The following is a 24,002-nucleotide window of genomic DNA, read 5'->3' on the forward strand; positions in this document are numbered from 1 at the left end:
TAGTTATTTATTATGTAAAATACTGTCTGGCATTATAAGTAATACTATAATTTGTATTATTTCTTAATGTGATTCAGAGTAAATACTTTCTTTTAACTGTTATTGTTATTGCCCCCCCCCCAAGAGGGCCCAAATAGCAAAATGGCAAATAATTAGAGTTACTGTAAAATATTAACTTGAAGCTCATTGTAGTCTTTTGCAGTGCACAATGTAGCACCCTTTGAGTCCTAAGTAAGAGTAACATGCAGTTAATGACGAATGTAGCACACTGTTGATAAACATGTTTTAGTGGCTGCTTTGTGTGTGTGTGGTTTTGGGGGGGTTTTTTGTGAGCATTAATGTTGACAAAGTATGAGAACAAGAAAACGTAGGATGTTTGGGACAGTGTGTTACAAATATATAAAGAATGACACTTTTGGGGTCTCTGGACAGTCCTGCTTCATGCTTAAGGACGATCTGTGCAAAGAATCCGTAGCCTCTGACTCTGTGCAGACATTTAAATGATCTCAAACTTCTAAAACCTGTTTGATATCAGCTTTGTAGGACAAATGAAAGTATTTTGATAAAGCAGAGTTCCTTCCAATTTTACAGCTGATTCTAAACTTGTAACTTTGGTTTCCTAGGTTCAGCACTTCAAGACAAACACTGATGTGGATTCCAGACTCCTTTTTTTCCAGGTATTTGTAGTATATCAACACATTAAACAAAGACAAATTAACAGTCATTTAATATATATATATATATATATGTTCTTAATTTATGCCATAAATAGTGTCTTTATCCCTGAATGCTTTTTCCCTATTTCAAGCAATGGGACAGATTAGTTTGAAATAAGCTGTTATCCAGAAGGCATCTTCTATCTTGAATGATGTTATGGCAGCTTATATGTGCTGAAGAGTTGTCACTTTTCAGATGGAGTGTTGTGGAAATAAGGCTCCAAGTCTGCAGGAAAGGGAGATGCCACTGACTTTAGTACTATATTGTCACTTGTGATCTTATTGACCATACAAGGTAGCACTGCCTTTACTGTTTTTCAAATTATTGCTGTACCTTGAGTTTAGTCAAAGTTTTGAGGGTTTTAACATGTGGTACAGGAGCTGTGGGATTATTGAACATCCTTCTGCTAACTTTTACTGCTTCTGTAGGTTGTGCTGCTTACTGTTTGTACCCTAGTAATTTTGTGCTGTAGTTGCTGTACCTCTACCACCCCAGTTAATACCAAACACATGAGAGAAAACCTAAAGGCTGGCAGTTTTGCTTCCTTACATTTAATTTTTGTACTGTAGACTTCTTTCCCAATAAAAGCCTGGCAGCTGACGTAGACAGGCAGCATTACCTCCTCCTGTTTTACTGAAATGTTCAGATAAATGGAGTGCCAGGGAGATGTCACCTTCTTTGAGGCATGGAAGGAAAGGCACAAGGAGGAAGTCCCTTGCTATTCCCCAATCTCTCAACACTAATCTAAGGAGGTTGTTCTGAAAGTCATCGAGTCCTGGAAAATCTCAGAGGTAATTGTTATCCAGACTCGGATGGAATCTTGAAATAAAACTATTGACATTAGTCAACTAACATTAGTTAGTTTGCTTATTTGTAAAATAAGGTTTTGGTGTTGTGTTTTCTACTGATCTGGAGCAAAAGTACTTTGATATGATGGGAGAGAAACTTTGAAGTAAAATGATGTAAAAACTCATCCACGCCATTCTTGCCCAGTAAGTCCTTGCAGAATGGATTGTTTACTCTTCCTTTTTACTTCAGCAGCTTTTACCGATTTACTAGATTGTAACAAACTATGCAGCCCTCTGGGAGCCTGGGAAAACTTTTCCATCCTTTCAGGCCGGGCCTTGTGTCTGTTTTCTTCTGAAGGTCCTTATGATGTAGCTCTTAGCCTTTCCTTAGGTGTGCATGCACTGCTCCTTTGTTCAGGAGAGATACTTCACCCTCACCAGCATTCTGCCTTACCTAGGCAGTTTTCTTTGCTCAGTTATACAGTTTTACCAAAATGCAATCTACAGTACACAAATGGAGCAAACTGAGAGCGTTGCTATCTTGTATTTGTGTTAGTACATTTCTGGGGGACGTTTAACAAAGATTTCCTGTGTTTCAGTTTGCTGAGTGGAAGAATTTCAACACTGAAGGATGAAACTGGTGCTGTGAGTAATAAGCCTACTGATAAATCGTTAATTTAATGTTATGTTTTCAGTTAGGTTCTCTCCTAAAGAATATACGCTGTGGGTGTTAATGGGAGTTACGCTGCCCAAGTCAACTACACTTAAAAGCGTGGAAAACAAATGGCCAAATGAATTAAAAACATTCACGATCCTGGGCTTTTAAAAATTTGTTTTGGCTTTTGCCAGTATTTTCTCTATTGTATTACATATCCCCTAATAGTAGTGATGCAGAAGCCTACGTTTAAAATGCTGACAGCGCCATCTCTGCTTCAGTGTCCATGAGGAGTAATGTTCAGTTGGACTTGACATTTTGTTCATGTTTTGTCACTTATTTCAATAGGAGGAAAATATGGGATTTTGAAATAATTTCAAAATGTCACCATGTATTTTCCTTTTCTTTTGTTAGATTCGATACAAAATACACTATCCTCTTTCATATGATCTCAAAGCTTAGTTGCAATGCTGTTCATGCTATTGAGCGGGAGAATGACTGAGTATTTAATTTAGTTATGTCCAGTGAAGTTTTAAAGATTTTAGGACAGAATAAAGTTCTCACAGATGTAACTACTTGAATGTCATAGCACCGGTCTGGTCTCCAAACTTCCATGAGAATTGGTGACATCTCTGAATTTCTTGGTTCTCATCTTCATTCCAAGATAAATGAGACTGGAACAATGTGCATATTTTTGTGCTCATTCTGTGTCACAGACAACTTTTAAACAGAAAGAACTGCTAATTGCTGTATTGCAGAGGGAGGGGTCACTTTCATTAGATAGTATTGCATATGTAGTTGGGTAATCCTGACATGGAAATGTAGCTTTTGTTGGCAAATATATATAGCAAAATGGCCATTTCGGTCTGTGTATATGATACTCGTATGTGGGAAACTATAGTTACAGCAACGTTGTTGAGTAATAGTAAGGCACACAAGTACTTTGCTAAAAGCGTAGAGGTAGTTGTAATGGTAATTGACTTCATTTAAAAAAAAGTCTAAACTTACCTTGATCTTATTTACTGCATTCTGAACACATGATAGAAAGTGAGAATACCCATTGACCTTTGTGGAGACTCTAGAACTTAAAGAACGGATTTATTAACTGCCATCTATTTGCAGCAGTGTTTGTGTACATGTCTTTTAAGAATGTTGAATTAGTGGATGGTAGAAGAATGATGAGAGCAAAGGGGTCATCCAAAAACTTTGCGTTATGTTCGTCTGCTGACTGCCTCATCTTCAACTCCTCTTTCCCATGCTCAGCATAAAAAAGGCATTTTAGTTGATGGTTGCTCCATAATAATGCTAAAAGTACAGCAATTTTTCTTTGCAGATATTTATTGATCGAGATCCAGCGGCATTTGCACCCATTTTAAATTTTCTTCGCACAAAGGAGTTAGACTTACGGTAAGAAGTTCTAATTATTTCAAGTGAAAATCAATTTGATCAGATGCATTAGAAAACTTCAAATGAGGATTGTTCAGTTTTACTCAGCTAGTTGCATGCCTAGTATATGATTCAGCTCCGTGGTAGATTTGGGGCTATGTCTAGAGTATATGTATGGCATGGTGGAGGCAGAAATGGTAGCATTATATTTTGTTAGTGGATTCTTGTAATTTAAACCGCTTCTGGCAATGTATGTCTTTATTTTTTCTGTATCCTTATTTTAATGAAAGATAATTAATATTAAGATCGCTTTGAAATCTCAAACAATAATATGTTGAATGCGTTTGGTGGTAATTCTGTAAACAGGTAGCTTTACGTTCACATTGTGTAATACCTAGTTATATGCAAGTATTTATATTCAAGATATTGACTCTGTTCTTGTGGTGGTTTTTTTTTTGTTCCTCTAGGGGAGTGAGTATTAATGTTCTCAGGCATGAAGCTGAATTCTATGGAATCACTCCTTTAGGTAATTTCTTTTTTTTTTTTTTTTTTTATGAGGTCATCTCACAGTTATTACTATAGTAATGACCCACTTACAAGTCCTGGGCAGTTGTGACCCTGAAGATTTTCAAACTCACTGATACAGAATTTTATTTGAAATAACGTAATGTTTCCTGGGAAGTGAAAGCTATGGTCATATCTGTTTTTCCTCCTTAGTGAGAAGATTGCTACTATGTGAAGAACTGGAACGCTCATCTTGTGGCAGCGTCCTTTTCCATGGCTACCTGCCTCCTCCAGGTATTTCTGTAATCATGGTCTGATGTTGCTTGCAGTCACTTACTGCTTTAGTTTGTGGGGGCAATTGGCCGAGGTAGTTATTCTAGCTGTCAGACTGTCCAGAGAAGGCTTTCCTATGGAAAGATTAAGATGAATGGTTGAATCGAACATCGTTCTGATTAAAAAACAAGGCTTTTATCTGTATGCTGTATGAAATGGCATATTTAGAGTACTGGGCGGGGGGTGAGTGGCATGTTAATACTAAGCAGGCTGTATTTGGTAGTAGAGCAGAGGTTCTTCAAGTACATTTCAGTTAAATGTTAACAGCATGGAGTGCTTTCTTCTTTCTGAAGGTACAGTTACTTTAGGTGCCCTACGTCTAATGACAAATCAGCACAAATGAGCTTTCCTTAACAACACTAAGTACTTGTTAGATTTTTACTTCTCTGTAGAGATGAACACAGTTCATATGTTAACCTGAAGTCTAGGGGATATCTAGCCAATTGTTGACAAGTTTTCTGAAGATAGTTCCTTAAATTGTGAATGTCAATGTAGAGAGCAAAAGCATTTTCTGTTTCAGTATTACGATATTGCCTCATTCTTATAGCAGATGAATTAGAATTTAGATCAAAATCTATAAATATTAATCCTGTATTTTGAAAGTGAATGAATATCTGTTATATTGTTAAACTTTATGGAGTGGGACAAAACATCTCTTTTCTTTTATAGGCATTCCCAACCGTAAAATAAATAATACTGCTGGGCCACCGGCTGATGTCAGAACGGGTCAAAACGGCTCCGAAAGTGAGATTCATGGAGGTGGTGTCCAACCTACACTTGCTGGTACTGGGGAAGGTACAGTCAGGCTAGGTGAGGAATGTCAGTTTTAAAACCAAAGCATATTGCAAAGATGATTGTCACTGGGAAATAAAAACTGAGTGACTATTTCTGGTTTCAGTCTGTTATTCTACATTTGTCTTATCTTAAATTGCTGAACACTTACTTAAACACTGCTCCCTGTACAGTATTTAAGGCTCACTGCTGCACAATCAAGACACGAGGCTGAGAGAAAGGCAAATCAAAGTTCTTCATGCAGTCTTAGTATGGCCCCTTAGAGAAATGCCTCACACTGTACTAAAGCCATGATAAAAACCAGACAGACCAGTGTCTCTTTGGTCTTTGTTCAGGACCTCCCTCCTGCTCTTGCACCTCTTTCTTGCTCCTGGTGCCTCTCTTGCCCTGCAAGAGATGAGGTTTTTAGAGTAAAGGTAGTCTTCAGTTGTTTGACTATATAGAGTACTTTCCATATAAAATATATAAAAACTGTAAATAAGATAGGCTTGAATTCTGTCATTTTCCAGCTTTTGACTTTGCAAGCAAAATGATGCTGTTATATGATATGCTATATAGCATATAACACTTCTATATATGACTATAGTCATGTAAATTGTAGCAGTGTTAGGAAAATCTAGAGTATGTTAAAAGGTGAATCTATATCCTGGTAATATAAAAATAAGCCCTGGATATGAATTGCTGATTCTTCTTTGTGAGTTGCTGCAGGTGTGGAAGAGGGTAGTCTTGGGAAAAATGAGATGGAAGATGCAGTCTTTAGGTATTAGTTCTTTAGCATATCAAGGTTGAGAGCTAACTCGGGGAAGCACCGCAACCACTGCTTTCCAGTGCCATCCAACACTTCTGCCAAACCTAATTTAGTTATAGATCAGAAACAGGCATGCTCCCGCTAGATAATAAATGGAGGAGCTATAGGTATTCTGAGATATTGGAAATTTCAGTTTAACAGTCTGGAACAATAATACAAGGTTGCACCAACTGTTTGGAAAGAACTTTTACAAAAGAAAGCATTGTTTCTTATTTGATAACAATCCTCAAATTTTTACCAATTTGGCAGGCTTCAAAACAGGCATGTGCTTGCTTCTTTCTCTTTATGAACACTTCGCATTGTAGTGACTGAGATGAAGTGTCTTCCTTCCATGTAAGAACTGTAATAGTTGTACGGATTGTGAGGAGTAATATTGCTAACCAGAATCTAGCTGAAAATGTTTCTTGAGAAACTTCATTATCAAAGTTTCTGTTGCGTATCCTAGCAGAGAACTCTATCCTGTTCTAGGTGTCTCTGCGCATCTTGTAATACCCATCACTTGACTGACTTTAGCTTTGTTGTTGCTTTTAGGATTTCCTGTGGACCCACGGAAAGTCCTAATAGTAGCTGGCCACCACAATTGGATAGTAGCTGCCTATGCCCATTTTGCTGTTTGCTACAGGTATGAATATAGTTGCTTGTCAGGTTACAGGAATCTAAAAAAATACCATAATTTGTTATGAGCAAAGCAAAAAGTTTGCTTTACTCTGAAATGACAGTAGATCACATGCATTCAGTCTGCTCCTATAAATATGAATTGCCACTTTAGCTCGTGCAAATAAATTGCTTGATAGGAAGTCAAATTTTGTTCCTTTGTCAACTCTTGATGCTGTTGCAAAAGTAATGGACTCCAATTTAACTGCTTCAAAGGCCTGTTTTAAAGCAGGCTTTTAAAGGAAAGATTCATTTAAAAAATTCTTCCTACTATATATGGATTTGAAGGCAGTCTGTGAAGTTAGACTGTCAAAGAACTTGAAACAGTTTAATGGATTTTTGCTACATAAGTGATTGTCTTAAACTTCAGCTTTTTTGGCTTAACAGAACTGTTAAGCACTTGCTACTTCACCTGGATGGCTGAAAAAGTATTTAAATGTCTTGTAAAGGATCTGGCTAGTTTTTAAGGCCAGGCGAAGATAAGTAACACCTTCATATTACAGAAGCTGGTTTTAGTTCACATCTGGTAGTCTTGATTTAATCGGTGGCTGTCTTTTCAATGAAAAGTAATGTTTTAACAAGAGCTGTTGCCAAAAACAAGCACTGCTGTAATAGTGTGGTTCGGAAACAGAAGGGAGAATAAAGAGTGTAATGTGAATAGCTTCTTTCTTCACTGCCAAGCTGAAGCCATCGTTTGCTGCCTTTTTCGCTGTAAAGAATGCTAATTTACTTGCTTAAACTTTGTAACTTAAATCACATCTAACTTGTCTCTTGTATTCACCACTGCAATTTGTTTTGCTTTAGTTTGTACTAAATGTGGCTCCTCTTGCTCTACTTAACGTTCTTGTTTTCAATTATGCTTAATATAGTCTGGCTGGAGAGAGAGGCAATGATTTGCAATTGTCTTTGTGCTAATTGTCCCCTCCTTAGGATTTTATCTCTGACTGTTTTCCTTGGATGCTAGCTCACTTAAGTGAAAGATTCTGTCTCTTTCCTGCTTGGTAATCTACTTAAGTTCAATGGTAACAAGTCTCATTAAGTCATTAGTGATGCTTTTGATGAGGCATGTCAGACTTGAATGGTTGCTGAAAGAGGGCACAGGTCAATATGCCGATTTAAAATGCTGCTTTCCTTCTTAGTGACTCAAGGTAGCAGTCTTGTCTCGATTTGAATATTTTTTTCTTCTGGAACTTGCAAGAACTCTAGGAATACAGTGGTGGAATTTTTCCCTCCTCCATTCTGCTCTTATACAGCTTTGGTAACAGTTTTTTCCCCTCTCTGCTGCATCTTAGTACCTGTCTGTTTTTTATTGCTTGACAAGTGAATTTGCCCAGACTTTTTTGAATATCTAGTGTTTGAGGAGACAGAATGTACTTAAAATGACTTCTCTCTACCCACAAATTTTAATGTAGCTTGCTTATAGTACTATGCTGCAGTCAAGTGATGTGTTTTTTAAGCTTCTTGTCAGGATCATCCCAATGTAAGGGCAACATCTGAATTTTAGCCAGAATCCCTTCTCAAAGTAAGTGGTAATTTGTAGTGGACTGGACAGTGAATCCCATGCAGTAAGAAATGAAATATATTCAGATGTTTAGTTTTGTGACTTTCTTTTATGCTGCTTGTAACAGATATTATTTAAATACTTAAGATAATTATTTGAGTAAAAAGCTACAGCAAAGCACTGTGCATCGTAAAGATAGTATTTTTTTTTTTTTTTTTCCCTTTGAAGTATGGCAGAAGTCTTCAAAACTTGATAATAAAGCTTGTGGGAATGTCTTGGTAGCCTTTAAAGGCTTATGGGTATTGCAGGCCTGCTCTTAAGTCACTTCACTACAATTTCTTCTGCATGCTGTATCGCTAGAGCACAATGATCTGCAGTGCTTCATCTCCAGGCAGGATACAATGCTGAAGTGAAAGAATGGCAACAATGGCAAAAAATACTATAAATATGTTTCTGCTTTCCATGTTAACATTTATATGGTTTAACTGCTTAGACTTACTGTGCTCTAGCTCAGTTGCAAAATATCTAAGTTCTTGCCTAAAATTAAATCAGATAAATTGTGCTTTTCTGGCATCATGTAAGTCTTTAAAATTGCACAGGCAAATGATTCTGTAAAAATAAAGCTTATAGTCAATTCAGTATAGTCTGTTTACACTGTACACTAAACACAAAATGTGACTAGATAGCACAGCTTTATGCTAGAGCATGATTGGGTGTCTTACATGGTAAGTAAGACACCTTGCCTCTGGAAATTAATAGAGAATTCTTCTAAAGGCTATGCTGAGCCTCATTCTCTAGCATTTGGCTAGCCCAAGCTTTTGGCTGGATCATCCACATTGGTTCAGGCTTAGACCGAGATGTCTGTTTCTGAATCTCTAACCTCTGCTCCCTGTTCCCTCCTTTGCCCTTCCAGAATTAAAGAATCATCTGGGTGGCAGCAGGTGTTCACGAGTCCCTATCTGGACTGGACAATTGAGCGAGTGGCTCTCAACGCTAAGGTAGTTGGAGGACCTCATGGAGACAAGGATAAGATGGTTGCAGTTGCCTCGGAGAGTAGCATAATCTTGTGGAGCATTCAAGATGGTGGCAGTGGCAGTGAAATTGGTAACTATAATTGCTTTGTTTTTTTCTTTTGTGTGTGTGTGTGTGTTTAACCAGAAAGAAGTCTGTGACCTTATTTTGAGGTATGTATGATCAGCAGTGTTAGGTAACCAGTTTCACAAAGTGACAAAACAAGCTATAGTAAGCAACATATTGGAGCATATTAACTTACTTCTCTGTCATGCTAGAGGAATCCTTTCTCAAAAACAAAAAGATGAATAATAAAGTAGTCTGTTTACTGAACAGATACTAATACTTAACTGTTCAGTTCAGCTTGAGTTTTTGTGTGAAGACGCAAATTAGGGTTAAACTTTTCCCTGGACTTGCATTTGAATCTAGGCCATAGTACAAAGGAACTAAGTTTCTGAGATGGAAAGCTACAGATACTGAGAGATTCTGCTCTTTTCTTTCCTTTGTCTTATTAAAGCCGTATTTTTACACGGATATGATGAAAAGGTTTCAGTTCTCTGTCAAATGTAGTTCATAAGTGGAATTTGGAAGATGAAAATTTCTTCATTTTATAACTTGGGTGTCTAGGTAGGGAAAAAGCACGCTCTACTGCCCTAAGCATACAGGAATTACTGCTTCTACACCTTGGCGCTGAAGGACACACAATTAGGGAGGCTTCAGAAACAGCAAGAAGACATTTTCAGAAGAAAATATTCCTTGGTACTAATCTGATGGCTTGTCTGACTCACTATTGTTTGAATACAGGCCAAGTTTGGGAGGCAGTGAAGGGAACGTTATTAGGAACTTTATCTAGCCTAATCCCTGGTGTTTGAATCACCACTATTATGCCAGTAATGTCTGTTTCCTCGGGCAGTGGATACTGCTAACAACGTATGACAGCAATCTCCTTATGTGGACACTTTTCTCCGAAACTTAATGCTGAGTTAATTTGTTAATAGATGTATCTCCATAGCTGAAGTAATGAGAATTAATGTGGTCATTAATTAAAGTCAAAATGACCAAATTCAAGTTTTGATCCATGTGCCTTTAAAGGAAGAGCTTACTTGACAGATGCTCAGGCAATTTCTAGCTATGTTAATGGTTCTTGCTGCTTTTCATGCTTGAATGGGTGAAAGCACCAAGTCAGGTTTGAAGATGGGGAAAGGCAAAGGTCTTGCATGAGATAATGCAGCTGTATACTGCTCTTTTACTTGTGACTCATAGAGTTCTTGTATGTAATCATGGTCAGCAAAACAGAAAAGGAGGTTTCATTGTATTTAAAAAAAAATTTGAAAGGTGTGTCTAACAGTTGGATGTGAAATCTCTCTTTTAAACAGGGAGTAAATATTGTACTTGAGAAGCCTTTTCTTCTGTTATGCTCCCCTTGACTAAATCTTAAAGGCAGGGAAGAGTTAGCGTGACAGCTGTACGCCTGTAATAGGTGTTGCTTTAAGTACTATGCTATTACATTCCTCCTGCATTTTCTGGTTTGACTTAGCTGCTTGTGTTACCTTGGGATTTGCAATAAGATACATGAAGCAACATCTTGGATTTTTGGAAATCAAGTGCAAAGAGCAGCAAAAACCACAAGTGGACTTTTACTTCAAATAAAAACTCTAAAATATGCCAATATCGTAAGGTTCTGATAACAGACTACAACTGAAAGTGGCAACAAAACTGAAGGAAGCACTTTTGCTAAACAGGCTGTGCTGCATTGAAGTGACTTCGTGAAACAAAGGAAATGCCACTTGGGGCCGGGGGGGCAGAGAGAAAGTGCCTACAGGATTGAATCTTTAGTCTGACATTGAACATTGAACAAAATGTACTGTTCCTCTTTTGGATACTAGGGCATGCTGCTTGGTTTAAAAAAACTAAAATATGCTTGTGTTACATAGTAATAACTTGAATATAGCTGTCTTGTTTCTTTGTAGTGGCAAATGCTTGCAGTCCTGCTTTGCGTTAGAGGTATAGTACATTGCTATCATCTTCTGAAAGAAACTGCTTGTTCCAAACAGTCGGAGCCTGGTGACACCATCCTCAGAAAATTGTGTGGGCTGGCATCTTTGTGATAGAGCTCTCCCAGAGCGCTCTCTTCCCTTTCAATAATACTTACATAAGACACTGCTGCTGAATTGCTGCTGTAAGCAGTATTTTACTGAGAGGGACCCTTTAGACAAGAGCCTGTCATTACATATAGCATTGTCTCCCCTGTGGATGGGTCTCAAGATTGTTGAGCCTAAGCAGGACTGACACTTCAAATTCCTCCAGACCATTCAAGCTGTCTTCCTTGATTTCCTTGAACCTCATCCTTCTCTGGAGTAATCAATTCTACTTGTTTCTGTGGATTTTTTTATTACTGCCTTTTTCATGTGCCCTGTACTGCTGAATCTTACTTGCATCGAATGATTGTACTGTGACCTGGAAAACAGTTTAGCATTCTAATTAAAACATAAGTATATATTGAGCTTCCTGAGGTTCCTTCTTGGGGTGTAACAGAGGGCTGCTTCTTTGTTAGGGATGACACTCTGTTCATTTGAATTTGTCCAAAACAATGTTGGGAAATTTTCCAGCTATTGGGTAGTCTTGTTTTGAAGACATCTGTCTGCTGCAGTTAAAGTATATTAGTGAGGAGTAATATAAATATGTAGAGTGAGCAGTATGGAATAGGAGACTCGTGAGTGAAGCTTGACACTTGGTAGTGTAATGTATCCTCAGTAGTAATGACTTTTGTACTTACCGGGCAGTAAAACATAGCCTGGAATTACTTACAAACTAAGTTACTTACAGGGCCACTTTGCTGGACTTCATAGCTGGCAAACTTGGAAATTAGCTTAGACCTTTTTAGTTTGCTGTAACTCTTAAATACATGGTACAATAAATAGTACAAAATGTAGTATGTTATCCAAGTTTGCAGTTCAATTAAAATATTCATATTGGATCTATGATGAGACTAAGAAGCTCTAAAGAGAGGACAGATTTTGTGGAAAAGCTCAAATGTTAAGGTCTACTATAACCATAGTCATCAATGCTTGTCATGTTCTGCAATGTTTTGAATTTTATTAAGTGAAATGTTCTTGATGCCACATTTGCTTTATTTGGAAGGCCAGCATTTGCTGGTAAGTCTTATCTTCCAGATTTTGAATAGTATGCAAACTTAAAGATCTGGAGATAAAAAGAGAAAGAAAGAAAGAAATAGGCTTTTGCAGGCTGCTTTTTTTTCTGGGTTCAAGTATTTCTGCTAAAAGAGAAATTTGAATGTATCCAAGTAGTGTCACATTGGGGTTGTTCAATCTTTTCCCCAAGAATAAGGATGAAGCCTTGTAGCCATAGTTAGTTTCTAAAATATATTTTCAGACTATGTCTATTTGACTGGACTTTAAAAAAAAAAAAAAAAGGCAGTGAGAATTTGTAATATTTTAAAAGGTAGTTGCAAACTGGTATGGCATAAATTTGTCTGTCTAGCAAACACCATGAAATTACTGCTTCTTAAATGACACTTAACAGTCACAGATTAAAAAAAAAAACAAAACACAAAAACAAAAACAAAACCACCACAAAAAATCCTGCTTGCTGTAATAGGATTTTTATTTATTTTTTAATGCCTTAGGATGTATAAAGCCATTTGAGAACTTGACAGGTGTAGAAAAATAAGGAATGCATATTTCGCATGGGCTCTTCCTTCTCTTGCCTCCTTTCTCCTTCCCAAGCAACGATTGCATCAGCAGAGATGATATCAGGCTGCCGTTTAATTCAATGGAACCCAGTTTGCTGCTTGAATGGTACCTCATCTAGCACGCTGCACACCCAGTTTTGGCTGTTCTTTACTTGCTACTGTAATAAATGTGACATATGATAATAGTGGAGAGATTCCATTGTTACTGTTTTTTTCTCTTTATTTTAGATGAGCTTCACAGACTCTTCATTTTTTGTAGGAGTGTTCAGTCTTGGAGTCCCTGTAGATGCTCTCTTCTTCATTGGCAACCAGTTGGTGGCTACAAGCCATACAGGGAAAGTAGGAGTGTGGAACGCTGTGACTCAGCATTGGCAGGTGTGTTCAATTCAATTTTCCGCATCGCTTTTAATGAGCTGGTATGTCTTTCTAGTGAAAAGAGAATAAAATAATCTAAAAGCATGTATGAAATGCTCGTCACAGGGTTTTCAGCCCTGACTTGTGTTATGGAGTTTGCCACCTTGGTATCTGAGTATTGTGCCTGTGAGCAGACTGTTGAATTGTTTGGTGGTACTACCAAGCATGCTTTTTAGGCTTTCAAATAAAAGGATGTGGTGTGATTTGGGGTAATAAATGTCCAGTGTGTGTGTATTTAAACTTCGTTGTGGATTACTAACTTTGTAAAAATTCACTAGGGTCATAGGAAATAAATTTGTGGGGAATGTGCGATGGCAATTTCTGCACTGTCTGAAAGAAGAAGAAAACAACTTAAGAAGCCAGTCTGATATCTGGGGATCTCAAAAGTTGTTTTACAATGGGAGACCCTTCTTCAGCAGAAATATACATGGTGCTTTAAAGATGTCTGTCTTGCACGTGGATGCTTCTGGCTGCACTGACTTTATTCCTGTTGTCAGAATGCATATTAAATAGAGAGATCCTTGGAGTCTGTATGAGTCTGAGAAAACAGTCGAGCGTTCATGTGAATAACAAAGCTTGTAACACAGCCAGATAGATGTACGTCTTTGGCACAAAACCTGAATGCAATAAAAATCCCCAAATTGCCTTGCAAATACCAAGAGGCAGAACTGACCTGAGGCTGCTGCACTGTTCGCTGACTAAGTTCTGATTGAACCCTTAAGTGACAGTACTGCTAACAAATAACACAGATAATAAGCATGGGATAGCACTGCTTCTGCAGCAGAGGCAGACATGTTAGTATGGTCTTGAATGAAACAAAATGTTATTTAAAGCTCTATTGATGCCTTGCAAAATCTTCTGTTAAGAGACAACTTAATGCTATGTTACAAGCTGGCGTCTGACAATATTTTTCTAAAGGAGCAAGTCATAAGGAATAAAAACTGATGTCCCATTCATCTTCTTTGTTTCCAGGGGAAGCCACAGAAATCTTTCTGATCACGTTAATAATTCCTCAGTTTGACTGACTATTCCTTTAGTGAAAGCATTTCTTATTGAAGAGTAGAAAATCTTTAAGAGGGGCTTATATGCCAGGATGTTCTAAAAACAAGTTTTTTGACTTTCTAATTTTATTTTTTTTTTCTAGAGGATGAGAATGACTCCCTTTAAAAAACAAAACAAAACCACAAAACCAAAACAACAAACAAAACCCAAAAAACCTCCAGTTTCAAGGTGCTTTCTGTACCTCAGGCTCTTTTCTAAAGGAAGATTATTTTTTTCTCCTTACTAACAAGAGATCTTCATCTCACTTTAGAACACATTCTTCTTGAAGAACCCCATAAAGACTTAAGTGTCAGGGTTGTACCTCTGATCTTCAAATTCCTCATGAGAATACATGATATTTGTGTAACTGCTTTCCATGAGTTGCCCATAGCTCTGGACTTAGTGTGTAATCATACTTGCTGCAGTGAGAGAGGTTTTGAGGAACAGAATGTGCCAATGCCCCATTTCAGACCAAGAACTCTGTTTCCTTTCAGGCTTTCTTTCCTGATGCCTTTCTAAGTTCTACTTTAAGGAGGCTTAGTTTGTGCAAAGCTATCTTTCCTTACACTGTGATTTTTGTATTTGATGTATTGCACCCTGAAGATGTAAATCTGACCCCCAGGAAAATATGCAGAAGCTATATTCATGTTGCAGCCTTCTCTGTAAGGCTAAGTGATAGGCTTAGAATATGTTTTAGGGGCTTACAGATTTTCCTTAGGTTAGGAATGGGTACTGGTTTAGAGTGCTAGCTCTTTGGGGTGCGGGGAAGTTTCTTTGGTTGATTTGTTTTGCTTTTATTCAACAGATTCATTGTAGGTATTTTGCAAATGATTTTGCAAGTTTCTGAAGCAATCAGAAGGATGCTGCTGGTCAGAGCGAAATGAGAACTTAAGCTGAAATTTCCATGAATTAGTATTCAGTGTCCATTAAGTGGACTGAGTGAAACATATGGAGTACAGGACAAATGCTATGACTTTGTGCATGTTTGAGTGCTCTGGATAAAATGGCTTTTGGCTTTTTCTTCCTCAGGGCTGAAGCAAAAAAGAATTGATTGAGATAGCTTATCCTAGGTATGATCCCCTAAACTTTTTCTTCTTTGCTTGAGATCTCTGTCCCACCTGAGGGGATAAGCACTCCTTTTGATCCTAGAGGGCAAAGAGAGGGCATTCTTAATCCCTTACCTTAAGTTGTAGACCAGTAAGTAAAATATGACAGGGCTGCCTTCCAGTTTACTCAGTATGGATGTGTATTGGAAGTGGGAAGTTGTAATGGGACAGTAATTTTTTTTCCCCTCATTATATATCTGCTGGAGGCTGAGATCTCCATAGACGGTGGCAGAGGGACACAAGAACTGGGGGTAAAGGAAGGCTTAGAGAGGCAACATCCAGTTCCTTTGCCCAGCAACCTCTTAAGGAGTTGTCAGAAAGGGAAGAAGGGATAGGACAGAAAGTGTGAAGTACACTCATTTTGCATATTGGAAAAAAAATCCTCTTTTGAAGATGTGGTTTAGCTGCAACGCTCTAAACTTTGTGCCTTCACATGGAGAAGGATCTTCCAGAACAGTTGTTCTAACTTGTTCAGCATGCTTCTGCTGAACTCCATGGCTTAAGATCCAGTTTGGTAGAGCAGTGTGATCTACCAGCAGTACTTTAAGAATGCCACTGTATGTGCGAGTGCGTGCACAACAGCTTCGGACCAGTACCAAACTCAGGTGTTCTTCAACAAAATGTACTGAAAATGTCTGAAAACTGAGAAAGTAGCAACCTAACTTCTTGATTTGTTTGTTTGTTTGTTTGTTTGTTTGTTTCCTTTCTGTTTGCACTAGGTTCAGGATGTGGTTCCTATCACAAGCTATGATACTGCTGGGTCTTTTCTGCTGCTGGGCTGTAACAATGGCTCTATCTACTATATAGGTAAGAAATGGGGGCAGGGCAGAATAAAAAGGAGGTGGTACTGGGCAGCTGTGTTCTTAAACTCTTCAGTTGGTCTAAGTTGCATCAGAACAACTCTGTCTATTCAGAGTAATAAACAAATGTCTCTTCCTCACAGACATGCAGAAGTTCCCATTGCGAATGAAAGACAATGATCTTCTAGTGACAGAATTGTACCATGATCCCTCCAATGATGCTATCACAGCGCTCAGTGTCTACCTCACACCTAAAACAAGTCAGTATTCTATCACTGACTCTTCAGTGAGAGTCTGTTACCGATGTGGGTTTTACCTTTTTTCTAAATGGACTTTTTCTATTGCTGCATAGCAGAGCTAAAGCAGACAAGGTAGCCCTTGACATAAACAATGAATTTTTCTTCATTTAGCCATATTCAAATGAATGATGAACACTAGGCGTAACTGTTTCCCCTTACATCTGTACATATGTATACATAGGTACATGTACTTACATGTATGTCTGCATACGCTTGTACATCATGCATTATACATTAATGTATAATGTAATAACATAATGCATCATATATTAATGCTTGTGCATAAAGTACCTTTGCTGGTTTTAAGCCTTATACACAAGATATGCACTTAGATGATGAGTTGTATTCACTGAAATAGTTTGTGGTCAACTGGAGGCGGGGGGGGAGACAACCTTGCTGTTGCGTCCAACCTTATAACCAATATACTAAAAACCATTTCCATACGCAGCTGAATGATGCTTAGCTATTGTGTCTATACACCCTTTTGCAATCACAGTGCAGCTATCTTTTAAATTAAAAAAAAAAATAATACAACAAACAAACAAAAAAACCCACCCCAAACCAAAGCAAAAACCCCCAAAAAACAAACCGGGAGAAAGTGATTACTCACTTAACTGTATCGATACCACAGTGACCTTTTTAACTACAGTCCTCCCTGCTCTTGCCTTGCTTTCCCGTTTGTCTCCCACTAAAGCAGAAAAATAAACGGTATGTGGCACATGTTGACCATATCACTGTGAGGAGTGCCAAAACATCCAGTCATATGACTTTATCCATCTCTTCTTTCACTTCCAGGAGGGAGGAGAGAATGGGAGAGAAGGCTGTTGTTAAGACGGTGTTGAAGAGTGTAGTATGGAATTGAACAAATGTTGGGTTTTTTAAGTGGCAAAATGTCCTCTCTGTTCATGGGAAAATAATGACTAAACAGTGTTTAAAATAAATATCTGTCTTACTGTGGAAGCTTGGAAATACTGTTTTCTACTACCTCATTCCCTGGCCCCAGTAAGACAAGCTTTCATTCCTGGGGGGGAACAACTGTGTTCTTGCTTGCTTTAGGTGTAAGTGGCAATTGGATTGAGATTGCATATGGCACAAGCTCTGGAGCAGTGAGGGTGATTGTACAGCACCCTGAAACAGTTGGGTCTGGGCCTCAGCTCTTTCAGACCTTCACAGTTCATCGAAGTCCTGTTACGAAGATCATGCTCTCAGAGAAACACCTTGTGTCAGGTAATCTTTTTTTCTGTGCGCAAATTTGTATTGGCAGTTCTCCCCTCCTCCAGAGCAATGAAGTATTTGCTTTATAAATTGCATTGTTCCTATGTGGGATAGAAATAAGTTGGACAGATTTGGGGGTGGGGGAGGAGCTACTTTGGCTTGGATCCTCTTTCTTAAAGTAAGCATTCTTCAAAGCCTTTAGCAGTTAAAAGGCCTAGGTTTTATTTGACCAGATACTGAAACAACTAACTCTTTCATTTGTGTCTTATTCCAAGGTTGCCATTTGTGGAAATAAAAGGGTTTGTAAACAAATGTATCCCTGTCAAGTCTTATTGTTGTGGGCAGGTCCTTTAGGACTTGTCTTCTTTTAACAGCCTTTCAGGAGCTTTCTGGGTTGCAGCAAAATGTGCACCATCTCCTCTTGGGCCCTAGAAAAAGCCTTCCCGTGGCTTCCAAAGGCTGTGTGTGTTTCTTCTTTTCTCGGCAGTCTCCCAGTGTTTGTTGTGCTATCCTGTTTGCCCTGTCTTATGCTCAGGAAAGTGTCTTGCTTTCAGGGAAGATGCAATTGCTCTTCCCTCTGTAAGAATCTATTTCACCCAGAATCCAGCAACCAGGGCATGACAGAGAACAGATTTACCTTCTGCTGCTACCCCAATTTTTTTTTAAAAAGGAACAGGAAACATGGCGTCCAATTATACTGCAAACAAACAGCCCAGAGGTCATCCATTCCCCTGCAACTTGGTGCCAGGAAAGGGCACATCAGTGTGTAGAAAACCGAGTAACTGATGAATGAAATAGACGAGCACTGTTGTGTGACCAGGGTTCTGCTGCCAGGCTGCTCTCATGACATGTCTTGTCCTAGTATCTGCACGCAGAGGATGGAAGTGTGCTGTAGGCTACTGGTGCTGACTCAGTCAGACCTTAATGTTGTGTTCCACCTGCCTCAGTTTGTTTCTTGAATTTCTGTGGGAAGAGACAAAACTAATAGAAAACAGGACATCAGCAATGATTTGTAGATTGTTAAATAATTGTCTGGAGATGCTATATGACCTGACGTTGACTAAATTCTGCTTGATTGCTCAATCTTGAAAAACTATCATATAGAAATCATTAGAGAAGTTTATCTCAAAAGTTTTGTCATCCTCTGTAAATGTCATTGGACATCTTTTTCCTTTCTAGTTTGCGCTGATAACAACCATGTACGGACATGGACTGTGACTCGGTTCCGGGGCATGATTTCAACTCAGCCAGGCTCAACACCTCTTGCATCATTCAAAATCTTATCCCTGGAGGAAGCAGAGAGTCATGGCAGTTACTGTTCTGGAAATGACATTGGTAGGATGTCTCTTGAATGTACTGTGCTGAGCCTGTACATTCACTGGTCTCATAAAGGTTTAACAGACCTTCAACCCTATAACATGCAAGTCAGCTGATGGGTGTAAGCTCTTATAGACTGCTTCCCCCCTTGAAAAGATGGCAGAGATCTGTAAGATTCACCTGGAAATATTCACTATTTAGGCTGTATAGAGTGAGTACACTTAAAGGGCTTACTCTGAAGGTGAGAAAAAGAGTAGGGAAAAACTTCCAATCACAGATGCTATACCTCTTCCTTGAGCAAACTGATGTAGCATTTCACTTTTGGTTTAACTAGAGAATATCAGAAGGCACAGGAGATTGTATTAAAGCAGGTGAGCATAACAAGGTTTGGGTCTACTGCAAATTCCAGTTCACTGTTCAGTTGGGGTTAAATGATGCACATGTGAAAAATTCTTAAATGAATTTGAAGTTGTGACAAAGCTTACTGAAGCCTTGAAAAGGCAGAGGCAAATGGTGCTAGCACATTGCTATAGCAAGATACTGAAGGAATGCATGTTAGTAAATATGAGTAGACAGATAGGCTAGATTCCTTTGTGGTCCGAGTCTTGCAAATGAACCTTTGATGAATAGGATGCCCTGTGAACACAGGGTGGGGTCAGTCCTATGGCAAGAAATCTGATTAAGCCTTTAGACGTCTAGGAGCTACAAAATAAGAAAGTAATTATTATTATTATAGATGCCTAATGTAAAGTCTGTACTGACATAGGAATTCCTCCAGGAATATACAGGAAGCTCAGGAATGGGTGTCCTTTAAAACAAATGAACAAAAAACACCCTTAAGAATTGTATCTGTAGAGGCTCCTAACTATTAGATGGCTTTTTCTAGCTATTAGTTGTCTTTGGTTCCCTGGGCCCGATGCTTTAAAGTTGCAGTGATCATAATAATATGAGTTCGGGTCTTCAGGACTGCGTGGGGAAGGTGGTGAGGGAATTGAAACAAAAAAACCAAAAAAAGTGATCTGTCGTCTTTTCTCTAGGACCCTTTGGTGAACGTGATGATCAACAGGTGTTCATCCAAAAAGTTGTTCCCATCACCAATAAGCTCTTTGTAAGGCTGTCTTCAACTGGGAAAAGGTACCTTTCAGGTGGTGGGGTCTCCCATCCCTTGGGGATGCATGTGGTTGTACTTAGCAAGTTTCTAATGTGCTTGACAGCTCTGGCTGAACTCTGATTTGTGTGCTAGTAATAGAACTGTACTTAACAATCTAGTCTGTTACCTAGAAGCCAGATGGCATTTTGAAAAAATGTGGTATCAGAGACTCCATGATGGCTCACCTGCTGAGCTCACAAAACAAACGTTTGTGTGCCTATGCAGAATCTGCACCTCTCAGCCATGGTACGATGCTAACATTAAATTGCAAAACTAATGCTGAAGTTGCTGGTGGCAGGGATTGCTCACAAACGTAGACAGGGAAGCAGCTTCTCTCTTTCTTTGCACTTGTCTTTGAAGATATTGGAACCTTTAAAACTGAGAGACTGTCTTCTAGGTCAGTTACACAATTATTTACTTAGGCTTGACTTCATAATATTCTACTACATTGCTGCCAATATAGTAAAAAAAGTTGCCAAATAACCACAAGCTGCTTTGCTTCGTGTTAGGCTAGGAAGATGGCAAGAGATCAGAAAAGATGGTCCATCTCAGTTCTATGCTTCTTATTAGGCAAGAGATGCAAGAATAATAACTTTTAATCTGGGTGAAAACATTCATGCCTTAACACTATCGGCATCTGAATTGAGGACAGAAGCCCTGCGGATTACTGATGTGCCTTCCTTCCCCCCCCCATCCCTTACTTCAGGCTAGACTTGTATGTACTGGAGAGTTTTATTAGATTACTTATTTTGGCACTTCTTGGGTAAAAAGCTCAATACAAGGGGCCAGTAAAACAAATTACCCAGAATATGTGAGGTTCTGGTGTGGAGTCAGGCTTAGCTTAGTTTTGGGACTCCTTTTCCTCTCACTCCCCACATAAGCTACTAAAATAAAGGGAAAAAACCAATGGAGATCTACCATGTCAAGTGATATTGCAGTTGTCATAAGACAAAAGTTATATGTATAGATAACCTTGGATTTATCGTCCTTGGATTTTTTTGCATATCTTTTATATGGTTAAATGTGCTGTTTGTGCAGGTTAGTTTCCTGGAGTGTCTAGCATATGAAGGGACTAGTTGCTGTCATTGTTGTGAGAGCCTTAGGTTTCTAACCATTGCAAACTGAAAATAGACATCGAACGTATAGGGGTTCCCTAATAAAAATAAGTAGTAAGACTGCAGAGGGATTGGGCGGGAAGGTACTGTCTGCAGCTGAGCAGCAATGCTGGTCTTGCAGGGGAAGGAATTTCGTCTGGAAGAAAGGTCTTTTTCTGATGGCAAGTTTGGTGCCTTCTCAGAAAATGAAAACAGTACTGACTTTACTGACTAAACTCTGCCAGGTGCAATTGTTTTGGTAACTTGGGGTTTCTCTTCCTGTAGGATCTGTGAGATCCAGGCAGTTGACTGTACTACCATCTCGTCATTTACTGTGCGAGAATGTGAAGGATCCAGCAGAATGGGCTCCCGGCCACGCCGCTACCTCTTCACTGGGCATTCAAATGGCAGCATCCAGATGTGGGACCTGACCACAGCTATGGACATGGTTAATAAGAGTGAAGACAAAGGTAAGTTCTGCTGTGCCAGGACTGTGATGTTGTTCTTTTCCTGTTCTCACATGTGCATGACTACGGTAAGTGGACTTGGGCACTAAGGGCTGTCTCTTTCAGACGTTGGCGGCCCCACAGAGGAAGAGCTGCTCAAGTTGCTTGACCAGTGTGACTTGAGTACGTCTCGCTGTGCCACACCCAACATCAGTCCTGCCACCTCAGTAGTTCAGCCAAACCGGCTTCGGGAATCTAATTCCAGGTAGGTCAGCAAGGGTGGCACCTGCTGCAGACACCAAAGGTTTTACCCTTCAGGGTAGGCAAAGCGGGGTTTGGCGACCTGAATGCTGTAGCTGAGCCCCTGAATCCATGCCCTGAGTGTCTTGAACTATACACACATACGCCTTGATTTCTGTTGGTTTATAAGTGTGCGGATTAAAGTATCATACGAGAATTTGGAAGTAAGTGATCTGGAAGCCCTTGTGTGGGGGTTGTGATGCTCTCTTAGTGGGAGTTGCAGTGGTGGGTGGGAGCAGGGCATGCAGAAGAACCAGCTGCTATTCTCAGCCTAATATCTGCTCTTCTTGTCCTTGGTTGTTGGTTTTCTTTTTTGAAGCCTCCAATTGCAGCACCACGAAACAATCCATGAAACAGCCACGTATGGTTCTGTGCGGCCATACAGAGAAAGCCCTCTATTGGCAAGAGCAAGGCGGACGGAGAGCTTTCACAGTTACCGGGACTTCCAGGCTTTCAACTTATCCAGCAAAAGCCCAACGGAAAAGGCACCTGCTGCAAACGGGAATTCAAGCCAGACAGAGGCCAGGAAGGCAACAGCGGAGGCTGGTGCAGCTGAGAGGAAGGCAATCCTGACAACAGCACTTGAAGTGCGAGGCACAGGCATGACAGATGCAGGTGGGTGTTGCAGTACAGAGGTTCACCATCTGCCAGAGAGTTCTCTCGATCTCAAAAGAAGAGGACCAGAAGAGGAGAGTGAAGCCAAAGCAGAAAGCAAAAAGAAAATGGGGTTTGAAGGAGCTGGCTTCCTGGGAAGGAAGAAAGTGCCTCTCCTGCCCTCTGCACCAGCCCTTGCTGAAGGTGGGCCTGAATTACCTGGTGTGGCTTCTCCATCGCCTACGAAGACAGCTGCTTCACCACGTCACCGGAAGAATGACTCATCCTGCCAAGACTATGGCTTGTGAAAACATGACTGGTGGCAAAGATGAGGTGCAGGTGCCCTCTGGCTGGTAGCAGGCATAACATTGCGTGTTGTGGGTTGTTTCTTGAATGGGACTTTGTTCTGATACCCAGAATGAAAATTGTAAGCTTATGAGAAAGGACCTGGCTGCCGCCAAACCTTTGAAGAGTTGTCCACCTCAATGTGTGGCGTTAACGTAATGCTCCAGTATGTAGTACGGTACTTGGTCCAAAATACTGTTGTGCATTTTTGCGTAAACGTGGTCAGGCATGTGGTATGTTGTGATTATTTTTGTTTTGGGGGAAGGGAGGGTGCTAAAGGAATACTTGGTTGCTCAGTGGAAGATGCCTTTTAGACGCAGCCACACATTGCTCTGCGGAGCTGCTGCTGTCTTGGCTGGATTTTGCCTAATTCACAGGGCTGCCTCTGTAGTCTTAAGAATGGGATCCTTGCTCTGTATGCTGCTGTCTGAAATCTGAAATGTTTTGTCCAGGTTAAAGAGGAAGCTATTCAAAATAGCATATTATTTTGCCTCTTAGTCCAAATAAACTGCCAGAGGAACGTTGCTTGTGCTTTCTGAAAATGTGTGGTATCAGATGATGGGTTTTGCTGATTGTGGCTGAGAGCATGCATAAAAATATGCTTGGCAGAATACACGGAACTGGCAGTCTCTTGAGGGCTTCCTTGTCACTTTCTCTTGAAAAAGGACAGAGATGAATATGGGAATAGGTTTACTGTCATGGTATAATAATTCTCAATTACAAGTGCCTTGACATGATATTTCCTACCTGTGTTGCACTGGCTGCTTGCTGTTTGCTCCTAGTTTACTGTGGGTGGTGAACAAATTTTATTGCCTGTAGATTAGTAATACGTAAGCAAAAGGGAAAACTGTGACAGCAAGTGTTTAATAGGGAGTGGGTTAGGAGGTTTTCTGCCTCTGAAAAAGCATGCTTGGAGTTAAGCATTAATTAATGGCTTTTTTAATTTTTTTTTTTTAGACTTGAGCCAAGAGGGCGGGGAAGAGGGAGGGAGAGGACGCAAAGGTTAAAGCAACTCTATAA

General features: G+C 39.6%; 1 protein-coding gene across 1 annotated transcript; it reads left to right on the forward strand.

Moving 5' to 3' along the window:
- Nucleotides 1-605: 605 nt before the first annotated feature.
- KCTD3 (potassium channel tetramerization domain containing 3) lies at nt 606-23,507 on the forward strand. The gene is made up of 17 exons (XM_009330197.1): nt 606-677; nt 2,105-2,150; nt 3,494-3,567; nt 4,014-4,072; nt 4,264-4,344; nt 5,053-5,193; nt 6,515-6,605; nt 9,052-9,242; nt 13,121-13,236; nt 16,142-16,229; nt 16,366-16,482; nt 17,578-17,748; nt 18,916-19,071; nt 20,091-20,187; nt 21,583-21,767; nt 21,870-22,008; nt 22,363-23,507. The coding sequence occupies exons 1-17, from the start codon at nt 649-651 to the stop codon at nt 22,943-22,945; spliced, it is 2,364 nt and encodes a 787-aa protein (XP_009328472.1). The 5' UTR covers nt 606-648; the 3' UTR covers nt 22,946-23,507.
- The last annotated feature ends 495 nt before the right edge of the window (nt 23,508-24,002 follow it).

This window comes from Pygoscelis adeliae, unplaced genomic scaffold (genome assembly GCF_000699105.1).
Source record: "Pygoscelis adeliae isolate BGI_AS28 unplaced genomic scaffold, ASM69910v1 Scaffold308, whole genome shotgun sequence".
Classification (NCBI taxonomy): Eukaryota; Metazoa; Chordata; class Aves; order Sphenisciformes; family Spheniscidae; genus Pygoscelis; species Pygoscelis adeliae.